Source organism: Lagenorhynchus albirostris, chromosome 17, assembly GCF_949774975.1.
Source record: "Lagenorhynchus albirostris chromosome 17, mLagAlb1.1, whole genome shotgun sequence".
In the NCBI taxonomy this organism is placed as follows: Eukaryota; Metazoa; Chordata; class Mammalia; order Artiodactyla; family Delphinidae; genus Lagenorhynchus; species Lagenorhynchus albirostris.
This window is the reverse complement of record NC_083111.1, coordinates 51,683,442-51,709,239: the sequence shown is the minus strand read 5'-3', so window position 1 is coordinate 51,709,239 and position 25,798 is coordinate 51,683,442. Positions and strand designations below refer to the sequence as shown.

General features: G+C 38.1%; 2 protein-coding genes across 9 annotated transcripts in view; one reads left to right on the top strand and one right to left on the bottom strand.

Annotated features, from left to right (window-relative positions):
* Positions 1-250: 250 nt before the first annotated feature.
* On the top strand, positions 251-8,955 carry ABRA (actin binding Rho activating protein). Its single transcript, XM_060127580.1, has 2 exons — positions 251-980; positions 8,356-8,955. Exons 1-2 carry the CDS (start codon positions 304-306, stop codon positions 8,873-8,875), a joined length of 1,197 nt encoding a protein of 398 aa, XP_059983563.1. The 5' UTR covers positions 251-303; the 3' UTR covers positions 8,876-8,955.
* Positions 8,956-16,071: 7,116 nt separating this feature from the next.
* The window catches only part of OXR1 (oxidation resistance 1), a 375,079-nt gene continuing 365,352 nt past the window's right edge, over positions 16,072-25,798 (bottom strand). For all 8 annotated transcript variants that reach the window (XM_060127554.1, XM_060127556.1, XM_060127558.1 and 5 more), the window contains 3 exons: positions 21,833-21,928; positions 20,342-20,415; positions 16,072-17,980 (listed from right to left, as the gene is read on the bottom strand). In XM_060127554.1, coding sequence (XP_059983537.1) covers positions 17,845-17,980; positions 20,342-20,415; positions 21,833-21,928 — 306 coding nt within the window. In that variant the 3' untranslated portion in view covers positions 16,072-17,844. The remainder of the gene's footprint in view (positions 17,981-20,341; positions 20,416-21,832; positions 21,929-25,798) is intronic.

Below are 25,798 nucleotides of genomic sequence, written 5' to 3'. Positions count from 1 at the left end.
CATGATCGGATCTAGTAATTTCCACTCTGGCACTTGGAGAAGAAAGGGCGTGATCCTGTCACTGCCTTTTACCAACAGAGATGTCCCTCTGCTCTGATGAAACTGGAGCTGTCAGGGTTTAAAAAAAGCACACCATCACAGGGAAGGCACTGCATCTTGGCAAGAAGTGCTTAACATAGTTTCCACCGTGACCAAATTCTCTTCCCACCCCACGTCCCACTTCTATTTAAATCCCAGGCCCTCCACCGGCCCCCACTCATTTTAGCCAGTGCCCAGGCTAGCAGCAGAGAAGAGAAAGGTAGCATGGCTCCGGGGGAAAAGGAAAGGGAGGAGGGGCCAGCCAAGAGTGCCCTCCGGAAGGTACGCACAGCCACCCTGGTTATCAGCTTGGCCCGAGGTTGGCAGCAGTGGGCCAATGAGAACAGCATCAGGCAGGCCCAGGAGCCCACAGGCTGGATGCCAGGAGGAACCCAGAACCCACCCCAAGCTTCTGGACCAGTGATCCATCCCACCACCCACCGGAAAGCTCAGAGTGCCCCAAAGTCTTCCTCCCCAAAGCCAGAGGGACACGGAGATGGACCAAGCTCAGAGGAAGCCACCGAGGTGTCTCAGATCACAAGGAAAGAGGTGACCAAAACAGTCGTCAGCAAGGCTCACGAGAGAGGAGGGGATGTGGGCCACCTCAGCCACAGATACGAGAAGGATGGGGACATGCCTGAAGCTGGGCAGCCAGAGAGCGAAATGGACAGAATCCTCTGCGGCCATGGCTCCCCGACGCGGAGGAGAAAATGTGCCAGCCTGGTATCTGAGCTCATCGAAGGCTGGAAAGAGATGGGACAGGAGGAACGGGAAGGGCCCAAGCGCAGGAGCAGCAGCGTAGACACAGAGGACAGCGGCTACGGAGGGGAGACGGAGGGGAGGCTGGAGCTGGATGGAGAGCGGGTGGCCGCTGCCAGAATCAAACGCCCCTTGCCCTTCCAGTAAGTGAATGCATCTCCCAACTCCTTATCCCGCTCCTGAGCCCCAGGCAGCTGCAGGAATCCCAGAGAGCAGGGAAGGACCACCAAAGTCAGGGTGAGAATCTCACAGCTCGGGCAGGCAGCGAGGTCTGGGGAAAGGCACGCCCCTGGGCTAAGAGGGCAGGACCAAGCTCAGCCATGGACCTTTGGGCCAAGGGCCTGCACTATTTGGTTTCTCCTTTCTGTTTTGAACACTCCAGGTTTAGCCACAACAAATCTGAAGCCACCGGAGAGGGGTATCTGCTTTGGGAAAAATTTTTAAGTCAATTCTATAATGAGTAACAAATTGGCTTATTTTTCTGCAGAGACAAGTATTTACTGGTAGACTGAGTGGAGAAACCTTTCCCTTGTCCAAAATCAGTCTACAATATTTTCAAGAGACACATCTACCCCAATAGTGCCCCTGGAACACGGATTTCTGTGAGCCTGTATACAGGTGGGAAGCTGCTGTCTGACGTCAAAGCAGGCTCTGAAGTCAGACAGACCCAAGTTCAGATTCCAGCTCTGCCCTGACTATAGTTAACAATACTGTATTATGCACTTGAAAGGTGCTAAGAGAATATCTCTTAAATGTTCTCACCACACAAAAAAACGGCTTATTCTTCTAAACCCATTTCCTCCTTTGTAAAACAATGGCAACAGTAACCTTTTGGAATAAATTCTGTTGTATCGGGAGGAGATGAGAATTTAGCACAGTGCCTGCACATAAGCTCACTATATGAAGGTTATTACTCCTCATATAGATTTTATTATTTAGCAATTTTTCAAACCTTCAGAAAATTTTGTTCTGCTTATAAACAAAGATAGAAATGCTATAAAAGCTAGGTAATTAAAATATCACAATCCGAAAACAACTAAATGCACGCGCACACACACACACACACACAGACTCAAACTGATACTTTAGTCTGACAAGAAACGCATGTTTTGTTTCAAGACAGTAGCTGCCTACACATAACAGAAAGTCAGGATTTCTCATTCAACAACCACAGGATATCAGAATATAGGAAAAGTCTCAGATGTGGCGAATAATTATAAACTGACTCCTTCTGGGAACGGTTAGATGTGTAGGTGTGTTTTTCAACTTTTATGATATAATCAGAAAGTAAAGAACAAAACTGGTTACCTTATTTGACAAAAAGCTGTCAGTTTGTGACTTTAAACATGTTTTGAAAGAATTAGCACTATTATATTGAAAGCTTTCAAGAAAAATGAAATGGCAAACGTAGATAATGATAATTCCGCGTGCATCTAGTGTGTGCTGTGGGTATCTTACGTGCTTTGTCCTTAGAACTCTCACAATGAGGTAGGTAATATCCCGTTTTAGGGATGAGAGCACTGAAGCTCAGAGGGAAATTTCACTCAGCAAGTTAGTGACCTGAGATGAGTATGCCTGTCTCTAAATGTAATGCTTTGAAACCAGACATGATGCTACTTCTCATGCAGCACCTTGAGGATGCACTCAGAGATCTAGATTTGTGCTCTATTTACATTCACATAGGAATTCATAATCAGAGATCACTATTCTACCAGACCATATGGAACGATAGTCTAAGTTTTGGCCTTGTGAATTTGGGGGGGGGGTGTGCTACAAAACAAAACAATAGAACAGAATAAACCCAACGGAATAAAGACTAAGGGTGGCACAATGACGATCTTACTGTCAGCATGTTTTGAATTGGCCAGAGGTAGGGAGGTGACAGTTGGGACCAATCTCCAACGCATGTACTCTTCTTTGGCACTCGTCTAAGTATTTATTCATTTAATCCTCGAAACATTCTCATGGGGTAGGCACAGTCATTATCCTCATTGGATAGATGGGAACATAAGACAAAGAAGTATTAGTGAATTTGTATAAGATTGTACAGCCCATGGGGTTTGAACCCAGGCACTCTGGATCCAGAGCCCATCCTCTTGACCACTACTCTAAACTCTCTCACCTGGAAGTGAGAACGTCCATACCGGACCCTTCTGTTGGTTCCCCCAAACAGACATGTACATGGACACCTTCTTAGTGTGACAGAGAGATACCTTTGAATGAGAGACAGATTTGAATCATGGTCACTCTGGCAAATCCTAAGTTTCTTCGTACTCATCTAAAAAAAATAGATGTGATAATCCATAGAGTTATTTTGGTATTAATTATGTAAAGCAACAGACCCAGGGAAGCTACTTAATAAGTTGTACTCGTTATAATGCAAGGGGCCAGCCCTGGTGATCCCAACACTATGAGATGCTAGAAGACTGGCTCTCAGGGTTTGGGGAGGAGAATGGGAATGAAATCCCTTCCTCCCTTCTTTGGTTCCTTTCCCTTAGTCTCAGAATACGTAGGGTACCAGAATGTTGTACACAGCAACAGCAGCTCTGAATGTCAGCAGTAATCCTAGCTATGCTCAGGAAGCTTCAGCAGAAGCCCAATAGGACTTTTTACCTGATGGGACTCTCACATACTGCTTGAGAAATGAATGTGGCATTATTGAGGAGGCCTATGGGAAAGGGGGTTTTGTTCATTTATTTTTAATTCTAAGCACCATTCTTTCCCCATATCCACTAACAGGGAGAAAATTATGTGTCACGAATATTTAAGTAGAAAAAAAGTTTTCTTGGTGGTTAAGATGTTCTATGGATAACAGAGACAAGGCAGGTTTGGTAGAAAGTAGAAATATTCTTCACCAGTAGAGTTTTACTACCTGGGGCTTTACCATGAAAATGATTTCTATTTTATGCTTTATTTTTAAAATATTCAGTCTTTTGATTGTATAGCTATGTGACTTGTTTGGTCCATCTCCTTTAGACAAAGGAAATTTTATCTCCCATACAGTAATGATGCAATATTGAAATGACAATCACTCATCCATTCTCTCCTCCAAGTTCTGTTTAGCAAAAATACTAATGGCTGAGCGTTTTATAGAAAAGGGAACTGAGCGAGGAGATGTATACAAGTCATAGAGCTAGTAAGTGATGACACTGGGAAGGCTGATGCCGGGGCTTGCATTCTTAACCACTGTGTTAGACTGATTCTCTGAGGACAGAGTGGACTCAAGAAATCAAATGGAGATCAAAGCATCAGCTTAATTAGTGGAATCCCAATAACTCCCAAACTGTAGTGTTTTGGTACAACTATATTGAAGATATTTGCTAGAAATGAAGGGGAAAGTATGGCTTTCTAATATTTGCCCCCAATTCTCGAGCTTGGAACCCTTTCCATGGACTCTGAGGACAGTTGCCAATCTGCAAGGAGAAGCACAGGCTTGGCTCCCAAACCTGGCTGATAACAGAAAGGAGAGCACAGTTTTGAATTCAGTCACCCTGCTTCTGAAAAGTGTGACCCTGTAGATATCAATCTCCCATTAACCAAATTGGCTATACTTCCTGTGGTGAAGGGCAAGCAAACCAGTGGACAGAGGAGCAGATTCTCCCCAGAACTTCCCTGAGAAGTTGGAAAGGGTGGCAGAAGTTCTTCAGTTTACTGACAGAGAAGTGTTCTAGCCTAAGGTATGGATGTGGTGCTAGTCTTTGAATATCGCTTTGCTTCTGTAAATGTGTAAGAGATTGTCTTTCTAAAGCTCAATCTAAACTATTATTCACATTTTTACTTGAAATTTAGAAAAACAGGATAAGCTGATATATTAAGTCTTACACTCATTGATCAGGAGGATACTCAAGGTATAAGACTTTCTAATCCTGATTTAAACCTGAAACTTCCATACTTTTTAAAAACTGGAAATACTAAGACAATATAGAACGTTTAAAAGATAGTGAAAATTAAATACTCATTAAGATATATTTTCTTCTAGTACTTCTTTAAAACAACCTTGTCTATTTTCTAATTCTTGCTAATAGGATCAATTCTTTTGCTTTCCTTTTCTCTTATTACTGGAAATTACAGTTTGACCATAAAACAAATGGAAATTAAGATTTAGTAGGTGCTTTTTTAGATGTTTCTCTTCTTCAAAGAGTTATTACCTCACCAACCCTAACCCTTATCCCAAATGACATAGAGTGTCAACACTCAGGGAATTTAAGTTCCTAATTAAAATTAGAAGAAAAAATACTACATCAATGAATGAGAGACCCATATAACATACAGTTTAAACAAATTACCTCTGGATGATAATTTGAATATTTTCCTGCTTCTTGTAAATTTTAAAATCAATACAGTTGATGCAAAACAACATGGGTTTGGACTGTGTGGGTCCACTTATAAGCAGATTTTTCAAATAAATGCTTGCAACACTATTACACAATCCATGGTTGGTTGACTCTATGGAGGTGGAACCATGGATACAGTATAAGTGTAGAGTTATACTCGGATTTTCAAGTGCTTGAAAGATCAGAACCCCTCCCCCACCATTGTTCCCTTGAACAACAAGATGAGGATCCTGTAGTACTGTAGTATTTACTATAAAAAAAAAAAATCCATGTATAAGTGGACCCGTGCAGTTCAAGCCTGTGTTGTTCAAGGGTCAACTATAATACCAGCATGAAAGAGAATTTTGAAAAAGAAAAAAAAAATCAACTGTCACCTAGATACCAACATAATTATTTTCAATTGTGCACATGCTCTTGATTTCTTCAGCCTGGTGTGTACACATTTTACATGGTTAGAATTGTACCATATATACTCAAATTTGGTTCACTCCGATGATTTTCATGAATGTCTTTTAGTGGTTATTCGTCATTCTTTTTTCATTATTGAATATTCAGTGAGTACCTAAAAGACTGTCTGGCACACAGCAGTTGTCATAAGTACTTTACTAGAGGATGGAAGGAATGTCAAAGTGCCCAGAAGCTCCTTAAAGGGAGGATGTATTATGTTTTATACTATAGGACAGAACCACAGGTGGTGCTCAGGAGACAAAAAGTATGAGTTAATAAATCGTGCTATTCTTTTCACTTTCTTCTGAGATGTTTCAAGTCGCTTCTCCAGCAAGATGTTCCAGCCTTGGGCTTGTTTTTGAAGACTATGTCTGCCATGGATTGCCATCATTCCAAGGGCACTAGGTGTTTCCTCTCCTTTGGTCATGAGATCAAGCAGCCCATAATCTGAGCAGTTGAACAGGGACAGTCTATGGAGATGCAGATGAAGACGAGGACCAGCAGGGTTGAGGGAAATGCATTCCACTTCAGGGCAGTGTAGCTCCTAGCACTTTTCCATACATGTATGATTTTTTTAAGTTGTGATAATTGTGTAAACAGTTTTTGTATGCTGCTTTTTCCCAATTAACTTTGTCATATACTTTTGTCCATGTCATTACAAAGAAGAGCAGTGTTATATTCAGCAATGTACTCCTAGTTTGAATTCTACTGCAACAGTGAAACAATGCAGCAAGTGTAGGACACAAACCACGGGAATTAGTGAAAGGTCGCCATCTAGTGGATGGCCTTCCTCTTCGAAGAAAACAATGCTCAGGCAAGTATGCTTGCCTCTCTACCCAGTGTTAGCCTCCTGCATCTGAATGACCAGACTGCAGGAAGTGAGTCTGGATAGCGAGGAAGACTCACATCTGACCCGTTCCTGGGTTTTGAACAGCAAATTGTGAGAGTTCAGATAGCAGGGGCCGCTGAGTTCGGGCAGGCCATTGCCATAAGCAAATCCAACCCTGCTCTACATCTCCCACTTCCAACGCTTCCACACATGAAGCCACTCGGAGCTGGGGAGAAGGATGGGTGAGGCACTTGTACAGATGAGGAATACAAATTTCTGACTTTTAGGCAGTCCAAGAGTTCATGCTTTACTCATGAAGGCAAAGAGACCTCGAAAAAAGGTCTAGGAGATTGGAGATACAGAAATGACAGGAAAAGTCTGTTAAAGACAAATTTTGCCATTTTAAAATTAGATCTGCACCCTCATGACATTATTGGTCTACACTTTCCAATGCTGGTTTTTGTTTTGTTTTAATAAGAAATGCATTCCAAACTGCAAGGACAGACACACACATTTGAGACACAGCTCATCCACATATTAGACACTGTCTTGGCAGGCTGAGTGGCATCATCACACAGAGGGAAGAGCACTGACTCTGCCTAAGACAGTCTGGGTTTGAATCCTGCCTCTTCCGCTGGGTTAGGGCAGCATTTCACAGAAGTTATACACAGGCTCTGGAGCCGGATTAACTTTGGTACAAGTCACAGACCCATCACTTAACAGCTTTGTGACTTTAAGCAAAGTTACTTAACCCCTCTGGCCTCAGTTTCCTCATCTGGGAAGTGAGATTAACAGTACCTATCTCATGAAATGGTTGTGGAAATATTAGTAGAAAGTGTTTAGAAGAATGCCAGCACACTGTGTTCAATAAATGTTACTATTGCTAGCTGGTGTTTCCTATATATACAGCTTGATTTTTCAAAATTTGTGGTACATCACAGATACTAGTATAGATATGCTTCATTAAAGATCCATGTATAGGGACTTCCCTGGCAGTCCAGTGCTTAAGACTCCGCACTTCCACTGCAGGGGGCACGGGTTCCATCCCAAGTCGGGGAAAGAAGATCCGCATGCTGTGCAGGGGGCCCCAAAAAAAAAATCCATATATAAAAATCTATACATGAGTAAATATTACAGAGTATGTGTGCCGATACAAGGCTTATTTTGGGCAAATAACTGTTTCTTGATGTCCTGTGTAAAGTGTATTCCCTTAATACACTCATTCAAGTCCAGTTCTAAATGTTACTAATATGCAACTTTAAGATACACATATTTGGGGCTTCCCTGGTGGCGCAGTGGTTGAGAATCTGCCTGCTAATGCAGGGGACACGGGTTCGAGCCCTGGTCTGGGAGGATCCCACATGCCGCGGAGCAACTAGGCCCGTGAACCACAACTACTGAGCCTGCGCGTCTGGAGCCTGTGCTCCGCAACAAGAGAGACCGCAACAGTGAGAGGCCCGCGCACCGCGATGAAGAGTGGCCCCTGCTTGCCACAACTAGAGAAAGCCCTCGCACAGAAACAAAGACCCAACACAGCAAAAATAAATAAACTCTTACCCCCAACATCTTCTTTAAAAAAAAAAAGATACACATATTTGCATTACATTTGTGTAAGGAAGCTTTTTTCTTGAAATAGTTTAATATGATTATTTTACAGAGCTTAAAACATTACTGTTATTTAGAGAGAAAATAATCTAGAAGGAGATACCTCAAACTAAGAACAATGGTGGCCTTGTATATGATTTTTCTTCTTTTATCTCTTACTTTTTTGAATTGTTCATATTTCTTTCATAATGAAACAATTATAGTTACATTAAGATGCATATGTACAAGAAATACAGACAGAAAGCAACACTTGGGTGTTAAAATATCAATATTTTGATTCTTCATCCTCTCTCTCTCTTTTAGGGCAAATAGAGTCACAGAGAAACTCAACTGCAAAGCCCAGCAAAAATACAGCCAAGTGGGCAACCTGACAGAAAGATGGCAACACTGGGCTGATGAACACAGACAATCTCAGAAGCTCAATCCTTTCAGTGAAGAGTTTGATTATGAGTTGGCCATGTCCACCTGCCTGCACAAAGGAGATGAAGGCTACGGCCGTCCCAAGGAAGGAACCAAAACTGCCGAAAGGGCCAAGAGAGCCGAGGAGCACATCTACAGAGAAATCATGGACATGTGCTTCATCATCCGAACGATGGCTCACCACAGACGGGACGGCAAGATCCAGGTTACTTTTGGAGATCTCTTTGACAGATACATTCGTATTTCAGATAAAGTGGTGGGCATTCTCCTGCGTGCCAGGAAGCATGGACTGGTTGACTTCGAAGGAGAGATGTTATGGCAAGGCCGGGATGACCATGTTGTGATTACTCTACTGAGTGAACCTTCAACTGCACAAGCCAAACTTGACCCACTCTTGTCTTAATGCTAAATGTGAATGTAGTGAAAAGTAAAATGCAAACTGCTCTGTAATAAGTTGGTAAATATTAAACAATTTTTACATGATTGACTTTTTTGGCACTCTATTTAAGCACACACAAAGCATTTCAGAAAGGACATCGAGGACTATTCGTATATAATAGTATAAATATTTGAAATTCTATTTACCCTTCTAGGCAAAAATGTTTGGCTATTCTTTGCACAACTACTATAAATCTTTAAATAAACAATTATATCTAAGAAAAATGCTGACTTCAGGGAAATATCAGCAAAACATATTACAATGTGTCATTGTTCAGGAAAAAAAAAATCCAGCAAGTTTGGCAAAACTAAATTTAAAATTTTCTAGGAAGCTTGACTTTGTACCATTATTTTTATCCCTTAAAAAACAAGCACACAAAATAAGCACACAAATAAAAAGTTGTATTCAAATAAGATGCTGGAATTTCTCTGTGGACTTTGAATTTAATAGGTTTCCAACAGAAATTAGCCACCCTTCTCTGATGTGATTTGCACAAATCACATAAAAAGACATTGCTGGTGGTCTTAGAGCCAGCAGAGAAGGCGATTTTGTTCACTTGCTCTATGAAAGCAGAGCAAAGGTAAGACATTTAGATTTACCTGCCATTGCAGGACTTCTTGGGGAAGTTTTATTTTTTCTCAAAACCTTAGTGAGTCATGCTCTTTGAAGTAGAAATACAGAAAATGCTACAATGAATTGGAATGTTGAGTGTAGAAGAATCTGATAGAATCATGGGTAGATCAGAAACAGACTTGAGACATTTTAATTTACTTCATGCTGTAACAAATTTTTTGAAATATCTGAAAGTCCTAAAGCAGCAATATTAGTCCTGCCAAAGTGAAAAAAGTATAGCTTAATGATGACAAATTTATTTGGCACTAATCTGTTACTTGTCAATTGTTCTCAATTAGATTTAATGTGCCTTGTATAATTTTAAAAACAAACTGAATAAAAATTGTGAGATTACAATTCTTACAGAATTCGATGGAAGTTACTAAATGATATTATAGCACTTCGGTGTTAGATACAGAAATTAATGTCAAAGCATAATACCTCAAAGTAATAGACACTCATAATTGTTAGGCATTAGGTTTAATATAAAGTATAGATTAAACTACTGTAAGAGTTATCCTTGTTTTCATGTATGATTCTCTTTCAAACTGAAAGTTCCAAAAATCTTCTTAAAGAAGGTTTACACATTTTTGTTTCCATAATAGATTTGTTAAATTACAAATTAATGACTAATATTTCTAAGTAGGATTTCATATAAGATGTATACTTTTATCACAACAGTGAAACCTATGTCAAACTTAAAAACATGGCACAAGAATAAAAGATACTTTCTTATACTTTATGTTCTTGTTTTTATATCACTGTTTTGAAGTTATATTCCACAATGCCACTTTCTGGTGTTTGAAATACAAAATTATAGAGTGCAACTCGGGCTACTTCTAGAATCGGTGGAATATTTAGACAGAGAGCGCATATCCAACTCTGGACAGTAACGGTTTATGCAAGCATCGATGCAGATCATTCAAAGTTCAGTGTGTCTGAATGTGAGGATGGAATTTAAAAGTCTTCTTCTCAGAGAGCTTACATTAACACTCTTCTGAATAAGGTGTGACTCTAACATCAGAAAGTTTTCTTAGAGGAAAATGCCTGCTATATGACAGATTTTTATCTTAAAAAAACTCCATGACAGGAAAAATCCATGGTTGAAAACCTTAAGGCTTTTAGACAAAAAAAGATGAGTAGAACTCAGGTGGCAAACATGTTAATGAAAGTCCTCATATTTTCAGTCACCAAATAACATATGAAATAATTACATATAAAGTAAATATACTATCAATAGCACTTTACTTTTGGCAATTCTAAATTCCTAGTAATGGATAAGTGTACAGTTGGTTTCCAAATCTTCAGGATTTTTCAAAACTTTCAATCAGATGTTTAAAGAGCTTGGGGTTACTGAAAGGTACATTTTTGTTTTTTTAACCTTTTCTGTATGGACCTCCAAATGTTTGATGCCTTTTAATTTCTTTAACTTGAAGTTTTATGACTTCCTGATTCCCAAGTTCACCTTCTTATCACTTTGCCCACTTACATCAACAGGAGGGAAGTCGGCACTCGGACTTTCTTTCTCGCCAACACTGTGTTGGAAAATGAGGCTGCAACTATATTTTTACTTCTGCTTTTACTTTCCCTTCCCCAACTCAAGTTCCTTTTTTTTTAAATGAATTTTTATTTTTAATATATATATTTTTAAATAAATTTATTTATTTACTTTTGGCTGCGTTGGGTCTTCGTTGCTGTACGCGGGCTTTCTCTAGCTGTGGCGAGCAGGGGCTACTCTTTGTTGTGGTGCGTGGGCTTCTCATTGCGGTGGCTTCTCTTGTTGAGGAGCACAGGCTCTAGGTGCACGGGCTTCAATAGTTGTGGCACGCGGGCTCAGCAGCTGTGGCTTGTGGGCTCTAGAGCGCAGGCTCAGTAGTTGTGGTGCACGGCCTTAGTTGCTCCGCGGCATGTGGGATCTTCCCAGACCAGGGCTCGAACCCGTGTCCCCTGCATTGGCAGGCGGATTCTTAACCACTGCTCCACCAGTGAAGCCCCCCCCCACCCTTTTTTTTAATACTACCAACAGATATATTAGGTACTGTTTCTCACACGATGTGGGAATAATTCTGTGTAAAGTAGAATTTCATTTCAGTGGGAATTCATGCTAGAGAAAGTATCGCTGTACTTTATTGTCACTACTTTCAGGGATTACAGAAGCAGGGAACCATCTGGCCCATGTTAAAGTGGCCTCTTAATGCAGATGCCTCCTAGAATATACATTTTCATTCCCAGTACCGAGGATGTTTCTTGATACACAGTAAGAACACAATGTCTGCAGAAGTATTTAATTTATAAATGCGCCGTAGGACCTCACTTCTTGGCCTAGAGGTTTTCAGAGTGCTGTGGTTCAATATCATCCCAGCAAGGATTATCTCATGGCATTGTGTGCCCAGATTTGGGGGGCACCCCTGTATCTAACAAAATCACATTGCATTTACTTTTTTTTTTTTTTTTTTTGTGGTATGCGGGCCTTTCACTGCTGTGGCCTCTCCCATTGTGGAGCACAGGCTCCAGACGCGCAGGCTCAGCGGCCATGGCTCACGGGCCTAGCTGCTCTGTGGCATGTGGGATCTTCCCAGACCGGGGAACGAACCCGTGTCCCCTGCGTCGGCAGGCGGACTCTCAACCACTGCGCCACCAGGGAAGCCCTGCATTTACTTTTTGACCAATAAATTCCAATCCCCAAATTTCCTTTTAAGATACAACTCAAACAATATGAAAATACATATGCATAACATAGTGTACTATTTTTAATTGTAAAATAATGCAATAACCTAATACATATAGGAAAATGGCCGAAAAAAGCATGGTACATACACATGGATGCAGCTCTGAAAAAAGTAAGGGAAAGGTTGCAGGGGAGATTAAGATGGCAGAGAGTAGGAGAATGCTGAGCTCACCTCACCCCAGGAACACATCAACAGTACAACTTCACGTGGAGCAATTCTCACTGAAAACAAACTGGAGACTGGCAGAAAGGCTATTCTACAACAAAGGCTCTAAAGAAAGATTCACACAGAACCAGGTAGGAAGGGAGGAGAAGCTGTCAGATCAGGGCCTGCGCCCTGAGCAGGGAACACAAAGAGGAGGGGGATATATCACAAGCTCGGGGATCCTGCCTGGGGAGTGAGGGGCTCGAGACACATATTGGGCACCCCCAGACCTGGAGTCCGACACTGGGAAGATGAGCCCCTTTAGCTGGTTTGAAAACCAGTGCGCCTTACCAGAGGGCTGGCTGTAAGAACCAAGACTCTGCTAGTGAAGAGTGCCCACGTGCTTGATTACTTCCAGGAACAAGCCAGAGGAAGCAGTAAATTAGACTCAGTAAAACAGGTGAATGGGTGAATGTATGGAGGGAGCAGGGCGACGGTCAGGAGAGGAGAAAGAAAGCAAATAGTTCTTTTTTAAACACTCTAGTACATATATTTTGGTAAACAAATATACACAATTACTGTTGGGTACATAGCAAGGAATGAAATTTGCCGGCCAAATTTAGCTTTAGTAGAATACCGCCAAAAAATGTTTTCCAAAGTTATTCCACTTCACATTCCTTTTTAAAATAGCGCTTATTGGCTGTTTTAATACTTTTAGGAATTGCCAAAGTCTTCTGCCTTTTCCGTCTTTTGTTTGAGTCGTAGTCATTTGTATATTGTGTATGTGAGACCTTCATTAGATCTGTGTATTACAAGAACCTTCTACTCTGTTGGCTGCCTTTTCATTTTTAATGATGTCTTTTGATGAAAAGCTCTTAACATTTTAATGTAGTATAATTTACCATTTTTTCCTTTATAGTTAGTGTTTTTCTGTCCAATGTATGTGTATCCTAAAGTCATGATGATATTCTCCTATATTTTTCAACTAAAAGCATTATTTTTTTACCTTTAACATTTAGATCTACAATCTGTAATTAATTTTTGTATGTGGTATGATAGGTCAAGATTTTTTGTTCCATACAGACATCCAATTAATCCAGCATCATTTATTGAAAAGACCATTCTCTCCACTAAGCAGCAGCAGCAGCATCTTTTTAAAAAATCAGTCTGTTTCTAGACTCTTGACTTTAATCCATTCTTTTGTATAGCCTTTGACCAATACCACATTGTTTTAAACACCTTTTTAATAGATCCTGATTATCTAGTATTTAAGACCACAGCCTCATTCTTCACTGTTGCCTCAGCTGTTCTTTGCCTTTACATTTCCATATAAATTATAGACCAGCTTAATTTCCACAAATAAACCTGGCTGAGATTTTCCCTGCCAATACAGATTGATTTTAGAGAACTGACATCTTTCAATTTTGTCTTCGTATCATGAGCATGGTATATCCTTCCTACTTATGTCTATCTTTTTGTTACATATCCGATTTTTTCAATGGTATTGCAAAATGACAGTATTTTAAGCTTCATTTTCTAACTATTGGTTTAGAAAGAATAAAAAGAAGGGTTTTTACTCTTTTTTTTAATATTGAACTTGTCTTTAGTGACCTTGGTAAATCAAATTATTTCAATAGTTTGATCTTTTTGGAATTTTCTATGTCCACGATTGTGTCCTATACAAATGACATTTAAAGTCTTTTCTTCCCAGTCCTTATGCCTTTTATCTTGCTTTATTGAACTGGTTGGAACTTCCAGGATAATGTTGAAGAGAAGTGGTGAAAGCAGTTATTATTGTTACGTTTCCTACTTCTGGGAGGAAACCTTCAATAATTCACCATTAAAGATGATGCTTCCTGTACATTTTTCAAGGATATTTTTCTGTCAGATTGAGGAAGATCCCTTCTTTTCTAATTTGCTAAGTTTTTATCATAAACAGGCACTGAAATTGATCAAATGCTTCTTTTGCTTCTGTAGAGATGATCATGGATTTTTCTTCTTTAAATGTGGAAAACAATACCAATTTAAAAATAACTACTGTTTGCTTTCCTGGAATAAACTCAATTTGGTTGTAATATATTATTCTTTCATACATTGCTAAATTTGAGTTGTGAATATTTTATATAGGATTTTGTATCTATGCTCATACCATGCTGTTCTGTAATTTTTTTGGTAAGGATTGTAAAGTTTTGGTATCAAGGTGGTGCTAGCCTCAATAACATGAGTTCTCCCTTTTCTCAGTACCCTGGAAGAGTTCATGTAAGACTGATACTTTATTTTTCCTTAAATACTTAAAAGGATTACCCAGTGGAAGCATACAGACCTGAGTTTTTTGTGGGAAGGATTTTTTTTTTTAATTAAGAGATTCAGTTTCTTTAATACAAAAATTTTATTTCTTCTTGGTTCATTTTTTAATAAATTCTGTTTTCCAAAACATTTTTCTGTTTCATTTACATTGTCAAGTTTATTGATGCAAAGTTCTTCACAATATCTTATCTCTTTAAGGTTCACTGGTTCTAGTGATGTCTCCGTTTAAATTCTTAACAGTGATTTATCTTTTTCTTAATCTTGCTGGCGGCTTACAATTTTATTATTCTCAGATTTTCTGTTCTGTATGCTTGTTTTAAATTTTATTGATTTTTGCTCACATCTTTATTTCGTTTTTCCTTCTATTTTCATTAGGTTAAATTTGTTACTGTTCTTCTAGCTGCTTGAGATGGAAGCTTACAGCCTTTTCTTCTGCCTGTCACTTAATATTACTATACCCCCAAAACCTATCTCAAGAATTCTCTTTTCACTCAGTCTATAATCTCCAAGGGCATATCATCCACAGGTTATGGCTTCAACATCTACCTATATGTTGTTGATTTAAAATTTTTTTTTATCTATCAGAACAGAATATTAATTCCCCCCTGCCCCCAATCTGTTCTCTAGTTTCTCATATTATACTATAATAAGTTCCACAACTAACCTAACTTCCCTATCTGCTGCTTGTTTCTACTCTTTGTACATCACCCATCTCGATGAATAATATATTCCTAACAAAAAAACCTGAGAGCTATCCTTAACTCTTTCTGACATCCAATTAATAACCATATCTTGTTAATCCTAATTCCTAAATCTGTTTCAAATCCATGCCTCCTTTCTTATCACTATTGCTACTATTCTCGTTCAGACCTCAACATTTTCGCTCTGGACTTTTCAACAGTCTTATTAGTGTCCTTGTCTCTAATTTGTTTCTCTACTAATCTACTTTTCACAGACATCTTTCTAAAGTGGAAATCTGATCATAACATTCTTGCACTCAAATTTTCTTAATCGCTCCTATGAGATTAAAAAAAATCTAAATTTTTTGACACTGCACAACAACAGAGCTCTTTATGAAATTAGTCTTACCTTGCTATGCACTCCCCACCAAGAAAACCAGGGACATAATTTAAAAATAACAAATGACTTACATTTCCTCATGTGCCAAGTACCCAAGTACATCCCCATTTTTTAAACTGTGCTGTTCTCTCTGTTTGAATGCATCCTTCCATCATTATTACTATTACCACCACCACACCACCACCATAGCTCCTAGAACCATTTTTCACATATAAAAGACAGTAGTACATTTAATCAGACTTCTTAAATATAAAAATAACTTGATTATTCAATAAATCCAAACTCAAATTTATATTTATGTATTTAATTTTATTTGGTATACACCACTATGACCTTATTGTAATTGAAATCCAATACAGGATTTTTTTATGATTAGTCAACTCCACAAAGACAATAATACTGCTGTGGAAGACCAAAGGGGGAAAGAAACTGATATATTTATTTACAGTTCCCTATATTGTAAACATTTAATCTATACACTGGTAGTAACTTTTAATGAGAGCTTTACATAAACAAGGAAACGATGCCCTGTATTTCTATTCATATTCGGCAATAGCATATTAAATAGATTATCAGATTTTCTTTTTCATTAGCATTATGCTTTCTTTAGATAATTATCTAAACTTTCAAAAGATCTAAATATATCCAAGTACTATACAACTAAATCTACTTAAGCCAACATATTTGGCTTATAATTTCATTTTTAGAATAATTTAAAGTGCTATAAGCAACCTGGCAATCAACACTTTCTATAAGAACAAAACTACCTTTAAACATTAATTTACAAGATAATATACAATGTTTACCTGGAATAGCTGAAATTTCAGCACAAGGTCACTGTCACATGTATAACGGCAGGATTTTTTTGCATTACATGAAGCTTTGAAATTAACTGATGAATTATTGCCGCAATGGCTTATTACTGGTTTCCTACAAAAGAGGATAAGAACTACTGATATATTTTATCTTTTCTTTTTTTGAGGTCACTTGACAGTAAGTTTGCATATTCAACAAGTCTACTGAGTTACAATATTCTACTATAATCATTGCCCTTTTATAACAGCAAATGCTAATGGTGATTAATAACATATACCACTCAAAAAAAATCACAAGGTTTTTTTTTCTTTTCTTTTGAACAGGAACCTTATTTTCGGAGTTCGTGTGCAACAAGGCTAAAACAACAGAACTATAAAACAGTATACCTGACACAATATGTTGACGAAATATGCATCTGTCTCTTAGTTTTTGTAGTTATGATAATGCCCTGCTAAGCTACAAATATGTAAATAGTATATTTTCTTGCTTGATATATTAAATTCAGTAGAATCAAGTTCTCATTCTCCTCTGTCATTTTATAACTCTTTATCAGATAATTCAACGATGAAAGCATATGCCCAAACCCGCAGATCATGTGCACTGTGGTCTATTACAATCAGAATTTTCCTCAAATTTCATTTTTATTAAAATGAAATTGAGAATACAGGCAAAATTAATAAAGAGAATGTTGTACTGTGAATTAAAACTAGAACTCAGTGGTGTATGAAGTATGCATTGTTTTGGCATGTGTTTTTTCCTTTATAAGAATAATTAAGCGGAGCATGTCAAAAAGTCACCTGTGCCAACCTCACAGATACAGCAGTACCTAGTCTTCATTCCCTCAATATCCCAGGTTAGACTACTCTACTAAAACAATCAATATAGTTTAAAAAATAATAAACCAAAATAGGTTCAACAAAAGAGCACCATCCTATTAGGAGACTGAGAAAACATGGATTATAGATGAGGTGGTCACTATGATCAAAATGCTACCAAAATTCTGACAAAACCTAAGCTGTTACACTGCAGGGACCCACGCCATGGTCTAACCCTAAAGACCTCTGGGACAGAAACATGATTTTAAAAATAAATTCCAAAATTATAGCTGTAAGAAATGGTGATATGAACTATTTTTAAAGCATGAGTTACATGTTACATTGTATTGCTTCTTGAACTTTCCAAACAATGCTTGTTTGTCCATGTCAGGTTTGGGCCATTATCCTGCTAAGAGAGAGAGCATTATATTCATTCAAAAGCCCAGATTTCAATGTCTTGGATAAAGAAGTCTTCCTTCTTAGAAAGTGTATGATTTCCAAATGTTTTACAAGAATGGCTTCTTCCATGGTAGAGATCTCCATCAAGCCACAGGGCAAATTCTCCCCTGTAATACATAGAAGAAAATAGTTCTAACAAAAATCTTTTAATACTTATGCCCTAAGTTGTAAAAGAATAATTGCAGAGGTTGTAAAATATTAATTTAATGAGACATTTCAATATTCAACAACTCTAAAAATTTTTTTCAAAACCATTCCCTACTCCTTTCCACACAAAGTGGCACAAGGCAACTTTGTTTTGTTCATATCCCATTATAAAATCACTTAACATATAGATCAAGGAGTAAGATGAACCCTCTAAAATTATAGAATTAGCTTTTGAGGCAGGTACTACTCTGTTATTCTTTGCCTGGTATTATGAATTTCTCTTTGCTGTTTGGTTTTAATATATTTAACATGAGTTTCTTAGCGACATGAAAACTCCCTATCATCTAAAATAAAATGTGTGGTTAATGTTAAGGGTTCACTCTCTTTTTCTTTTTTTTGAGGTATGTGGGCCTCTCACTGTTGCGGCCTTTCCCACTGTGGAGCACAGCCTCCGGAGGCGCAGGCTCAACGGCCATGGCTCATGGGGCCTAGCCGCTCCGCGGCACGTGGGATCCTCCCGGACCAGGGCACGAACCCGTGTCCCCTGCATTGGCAGGCAGCCTCTCAACCACTGCGCCACCAGGGAAGCCCAAGGGTTCAATCTCTAACTCACAGCTGAGGAAACTTTAGACTTGAGTTGTTCAAGGTCCCACATGTGATTTATGTTGAAGCTGGAATTTGAATGAGGTCTATCTGACTCCAAAGCCTATATTCAGTCCATCACATGATTTTGATTTCTTTGGGGCTCCTGTTTGGAATTCTGGAATATCAAGTCCTTACAGCTCCCATTTTCTGAGACTGTACTCACCTTCAAAGACTGTAAACTTGTCTTAATTTGTTATCAACTGACCCAATGGTGAGTTTAGCTGCTGGAATCACGTTGCATCATTAACACTAAGTTGCAGCAAATATCTAATGACATTGTGTACATTACTTTCAAAGACTAAAGGCACCCTTAATGGCTTGAAATTATAAGCCACTTGCTTGTGAGGCTTTCCTGCAGAGCTAACTGAATCACATGTAAGACCACCATTGGAGTAGGGACGAATGACTCTGCCTTCTCCCCAAACAAAAAAGGTGTAATTGGAACATATAAACATTATAAGCTAATTCCAACAACTAAAAATAACATGGTTTTTAGTTACCTGGTTATGTCCTTCAGAGAAGGCTATCATAACCATGGTTAATTTTTAATCACTGAAATCATGTCTTCCGAATACCTATCTATAGAGAAGTTGTAAGAGAATGTGCTAGAATCACTCAGGATGATGACTATTCAGGCTAACAAGATTCTGTGGCCTGAACGAATTATTATTATATATCCTGAAATGTGGGAAACAAATAACACTTCTATAAATTTAGGAGTTATTTAGCATACATTATTCCGATCCGGAAGGATAGAGAGAAATAACAAATGAAGGAAGTCGTGTTTGCTAAGGGCTAGTTGAGGAGTCTAGGCTAGGAGGCAGTAGAGCAAGCTACCCCCAAATACCATGAAGACTAAATGAAGTTGGAATACCAGAACAAAAAAACAAAGTTTCTCACAATGCTTGCTATGCCAAAAGAATCAAATCAAACTGCTGATTACTCATACTGTTAAAAAAAAAGAAAACAAGCCCTGAAAATCGGGGGTGGGGGTGTCACTAACATTTTTAACAGGAAAACAGATTTCTATTGTCTAAAATATCAATCCAAATAGTCTCCAGGGTAGAATAACATGAAAAATTTTAGACCTTTTTTATAAATTGAGAGAAAGAACATATCACCATGGTTTTCTGAAAATTTGAGAAGTTCTAAGGGATTAGTGTATTTCTCTTTCAACTATCAAGAAGTCACTAGACTTTAAAAGAAGGGTTTTAATCAAAAGGGTTAATCAAAGGGGAATCAACTAAACAGCATTTTGAGATGAGTAGTATTCTACCAAAAGTTTCAAATACTACACTCAAGCACCTTCTTGCAAATATTATACTTTCTTAGTCATAATATATAAATTAGGATTCCAATGTCAAAACTTTCCAAAGATAGCTGATTTTATAAATAACACAAATGAATTTTTTTTTTTTTTTTTTCCGGTACGCGGGCCTCTCACTGTTGTGGCCTCTCCCGTTGCGGAGCACAGGCTCCAGACGCACAGGCTCAGCGGCTATGGCTCACGGGCCCAGCCATTCTGCGGCATGTGGGATCCTCCCGGACCGAGGCACAAACCCGTTTCCCCAGCATCGGCAGGCGGACTCTCAACCACTGCACCACCAGGGAAGCCCCACAAATGAATTTTTAAAGTTTCTTTCAAAATCTCACAGTCAAATGTTCAAGAGACTTACCCTCCACCACCAAAAGCTAGTGAATCCATGTCTCCTTTGATAAAAAACATATTATCTCCTGTCCACTTAAAGACCTACAAAAATGACAAAAGCTTTAAATATGTAGATGAAAATATCACTATCTATGTGAATTTCTCTTTTCTGACTACAAGAGTTCAATGGTTAATGAGAAAAGTTAAAGAAAGTAGAAAATTAGTTAAGAACTGAGTAGATGTCATTAACTTTTATTTTAGCATCAAATATAAATGAACATTAATTTGATAATGTTTTAACATTTTGGTATAGGGTCAAGGTCTTTTCTTTGGGTATGAATTTGCCTATCATTATTCTCACAGAAGCCTATAGCACGTGTTTATGCTTTCCAGTTTCAATTTCTTTAAAGAGGAGTGAACATAAAAACACTTGAGACATTCAAGGGTAAAACTTTTAGATGTTAATATTCTTAAATATTTTTAACCTTTCATGCAAGTTCCACCTAAACCTAATACAACATCAATTTATAGTACCTCACCTTTATAAAAATTTTCCAAAGTATTCATTACAGTTTTCAATAAAATACACTTTAGCACTCACTTTTTCATATACATATAACATTTGTTTAATTACATTATTAGTTACCAGGTAGAAACAGCATCATAAAAAAGGACTGGAAACAAGTATAACTGAAACTTCAAAAATCTGTAACAACTACAAGCTTCCAGGTAGCTGTAGGCATCAGTTGATATGTTTTATGGAAGGAATGGAAAGCACTAGTTAATCTGGTGAGCCACTTAAACCCAAATTTGTTAAGAGAGTTCATTCCTATTATGTTATCAAATCCTATTTTGTTCATTATAGAAACTGTTCCTAAAGACAATTTTTTAAAAAACCAACTGTGTTGATCCCTATTTTCAAGGTTATAATTTCATCTCTTAGGTACTGTCTGACATGCTGAACCTGACTGTACCAGAGACTCTGAGATTGCACTCAATGCTTTAAACAGTTACACATTCACTAAAATGCATGTATTAAATTTCAGATCTCATTGGCATTAGAATGTATCTAATTTTAGTCAAGTCACAATAAAGAAAATGCAATCAGGTAATCACTGTTGATTTAACCCCAAATAATTTGTTTTTAAAATTTTCAAGACTGACATCATTAAACTTGGTCATTAAAAGTTTCTAGAAATTTTACAAAGATAATTAATAAACAAAACAGTAATAATGACGTATACTCCTTACTGAGCCCATGATGTCTTTCTGGTACCACACCAAGTGTTACACATATATGATTCTCATTTAATTTTTAAACAACCTTGTTACATTTTATGATCCCCATTCTAACCACAGGAAAGTTGAAGCTCACAATGGTCAAAAAAGTGCTTGGTTATCAGTTAGTAAAAGGCAGAGATTGAGAGTCAAATGCAAGTATGCAGGACTCCAAAGTGAATGTTCTATTCAAGATGACACCTCTTCACAAACTGAATATAACTGGAATAAGTGTTCTTACCTCAAATTGTGGACAGAATGTAAAAACAAAGGTCTCTCCAGTACCATAAAAGCCATCACTTACTTTAAATGGCTCAGACGCCAATGCACCAAAAACCTAAGGATAAAAAAGGCACGTTCAATGACATGACTATTAATTTGTTTCGGTAAGCACTGTCCCAGTATATATGTTTAAGTAAAATGCAAAAAGTTTAATCTAGCATAGTTTTGTCTACTTGTACTTAAAGAAGTGAAACATGACCAGTTGTCACACAATTCATATTATTGTCAGGTACAAAGCATATCAGTTTCTCAGTGGGAAAAAACCAGATTTTTCCTAGTTTTGAAATCTAAAAACATGTCTATTATAACAAAAAGATAATCTAAAAAAGTGGTAGCCACATTTCAGCATGACAATGTACACACAGTGAGGACAACATGCTGTTGTGGTACTGTAGCACTTACGACAGCAAAAACCCCTCAGTATGGGTAAACATTCTACTACTAAAAAGGTATGCCAGTTTCCTCTTCATTAGACAGTAAATTCCATGAGGACAGAACTTCAGTCTGAATTGTTTGGTCCTGTAATGCCTTGCCTTTACACAGTACAAGACACACAGTAGATACCCTAAAAAAAGGATGAATAAATGAACAAGAGGACTGGACAAGTCATTTCAATGTTGTGGGTCTAAGGTTCCAGATCACGAAATGGCAAAGTAGAGTTCGATGATCTCTACAGTCACTATCTCTCCTGACATTCTACTTCCAGACTCAATTTTTAAAATAGACTTTTCTTATTGTAAGGTGTGTATGTACATATATATATATATATATATATATATATATATATATATAAAATACAATCATACAGATCAATTTGGAATCATCACAAAGCAAAGTTCCATTCAACCTTCATGCAGACCTAGAAACAGGACATTACCAGCACCCCAGAAACTCTGTACCACCACCTCCACCTCCCAAAATGAAGCTACTAGGTCTGACAATAACAAAGACGTGTTCTGCCCATTTATGAACTTGCTGTTTCAGGAATAACCAAACCGTCTCTTCCTTATCTGGGACTTTGTTCTTGGTCTCATCCTCACACAATTATCTTTATTTATTTTATAAATTTTATTTATTTATTTTTTAGCTATTTTTTTAAAAACATCTTTATTGGAGTATAATTGCCTTACAATGGTGTGTTAGTTTCTGCTGTATAACAAATTGAATCAGCTATACATATACATATATCCCCATATCTCCTCTCTCTTGCATCTCCCTCCCTCCCACCCTCTGTATCCCACACCTCTAGGTGGTCACAAAGCACCGAGCTGATCTCCCTGTGCTATGTGGCTGCTTCCCACTAGCTAGCTATTTTACATTTGGTAGTGTATATACGTCCATGCACTCTCTCACTTCATCCCAGCCTACCCTTCCCCCTCCTCGTGTCCTCAAGTCCATTCTCTACATCTGCATCTTTATTCCTGTCCTGCCACTAGGTTCTTCAGAACCATTTTTTCTTCTTTTTTTTTTTTACATTCCGTATATATGTGTTAGCATATGGTATTTGTTTTTCTCTTTCTGATTTAGTTCACTCTGTATGACAGTCTCTACGTCCCTCCACCTCACTACAAATAACACAATTTTGTTTCTTTTTATGGCTGAGTAATATTCCATTGTATATATGTGCCACATCTTTATCCATTCATCTGTCAATGGACACTCAGGTTGCTTCCAAGCCCTGGCTATTGTAAACAGAGATGCAATGAACATTGTGGTACCTGTCTCTTGAGTTATGGTTTTCTCAGGGTATATGCCCAGTACTGGGATTGCTGGGTATTATGGTATCTCTTATGTTTAGTTTTTTTAAGGAACCTCCATGTGGTTCTCCATAGTGGCTGTATCAATTTACATTCCCACCAACAGTGCAAGAGGGTTCCCTTTTCTCCACACCCTCTCCAGCAATTATTGTCTGTAACTGATATCTAGTCTCATAGTGTTGTGGTCGGAAAAGATACTTGATACGATTTCAATTTTCTTAAATTTACCAAGGCTTGATTTGTGACCCAACATATGATCTATCTTAGAGAATGTCCATGAGCACTTGAGAAGAAAGTGTATTGTGCTGTTTTTGGATCGAATGTCCTATAAATATCAATTAAGTCCATCTTGTTTAATGTATCATTTAAAGCTTGTGCTTCCTTATTTATTTCCATTTTGGATGATGTGTCCATTGGTGAAAGTGAGGTGTTAAAGTCCCTTGCTATGACTGTGTTACTGTCGATCACCCTTTTATGGCTGTTAGCATTTTCCTTATGTATTGAGGTGCTCCTATGTTGGGTGCATAAATATTTACAATTGTTATATCTTCTTCTTGGATTGATCCCTTGATCATTATGTAGTATCCTTCTTTGTCTCTTGTCATAGTCTTTGTTTTAAAGTATATTTTGTCTGATATGAGAATTGCTACTCCAGCTTTCTTTTGATTTTCATTTGCATGGAATATCTTTTTCCATCCCCTCACTTTCAGTCTGTATGTGTCCCTAGGTCTGAAGTGGGTCTCTTGTAGACAGCATATATACGGGTTTTGTTTTTGTATCCGTTCAGCCAGTCTATGTCTTTTTGTTGAAGCATTTAATCCATTTACATTTAAGGTAGTTATCGATATGTATGTTCCTATTACCATTTCCTTAATTGTTTTGGGTCTGTTATTGTAGGTGTTTTCCTTCTCTTGTGTTTCCTGCCTAAAGAAGTTCCTTTAGCATTTGTTGTAAAGCTGGTTTGGTGGTGCTGAATTCTCTTAGCTTTTGCTTGTCTGTAAAGGTTTTAATTTCTCCATCGAATCTGAATGAGGTCCTTGCTGGGTAGAGTAATCTTGGTTGTAGGTTTTTCCCTTTCATCACTTTAAATATGTCCTGCCACTCCCTTCTGGCTTGCAGACTTTCTGCTGAAAGATCAGCTGTTAACCTTATGGGGATTCCCTTGTATGTTATTTGTTGCTTTTCCCTTGCTGCTTTCAATATTTTTCTTTGTATTTAATTTTTGATAGTTTGATTAATATGTGTCTTGTTGTGCTTCTCCTTGGTTTTATCCTGTATGGGACTCTCTGTGCTTCCTGGACTTGATTAACTATTTCTTTTCCTATATTAGGGACGTTTTCAAGTATGATCTCTTTAAGTATCTTCTCAGCCCCTTTTTTTCCCTCTTCTTCTCTGGGACCCCTATAATTCAAAAGTTGGTGCATTTAATATTGTCTCAAAAGTCTCTGAGACTGTCCTCAATTCTTTTAATTCTTTTTTCTTTATTCTGCTCTGCAGTAGTTATTTCCTCTGTTTTATCTTCCTGGTCACTTCTCCGTTCTTCTGCCTCAGTTATTCTGCTATTGATTCCTTCTAGAGAATTTTTAATTCCATTTACTGTTTTGTTTATCATTGTTTGTTTGCTCTTTAGTTCTTCTGGGTCCTTGTTAAACGTTTCTTGTATTTTCTCCATTCTATTTCCAAGATTTTGGATCATCTTTACTATCATTACTCGGAATTCCTTTCCAGGTAGACTGCCTATTTCCTCTTTATTTCTTTGGTCTGGTGGGGTTTTACCTTGCTGCTTCATCTGCTGTATATTTCTCTGTCTTCTCATTTTACTTAACTTACTGTGTTTGAGGTCTCCTTTTCGCAGCCTGCAGGTTCATAGTTCCCGTTATTTTTGGTGTCTGTCCCCAGTGGCTAAGGTTGGTTCAGTGGGTTTTGCAGGCTTCCTGGTGAAGGGGACTGATGCCTGTGTTCTTGTGGATGAGGCTGCATCTTGTCTTTCTGGTGGGCAGGACCGCATCAGGTGGTGTGTTTTGGGGTGTCTGTGAACTTGTTATTTTAGGCAGTCTCTCTGCTAATGGGTGGGGTTGTGTTCCTGTCTTGCTAGTTGTTTGGCATAGGGTGTCCAGCACTGTAGCCTGGTGGTCATTGAGTGGAGCTGGGTCTTCACGTTGAGATGG

Bases quoted from the DNA above. Each gene is read 5' to 3' on its own strand.
- ABRA (XM_060127580.1), top strand. From the start codon at position 304: ATGGCTCCGGGGGAAAAGGAAAGGGAGGAGGGGCCAGCCAAGAGTGCC. The intron at 981-8,355 runs GTAAGTGAATGC...TCTCTCTTTTAG, and splicing joins AAACGCCCCTTGCCCTTCCA to GGCAAATAGAGTCACAGAGA.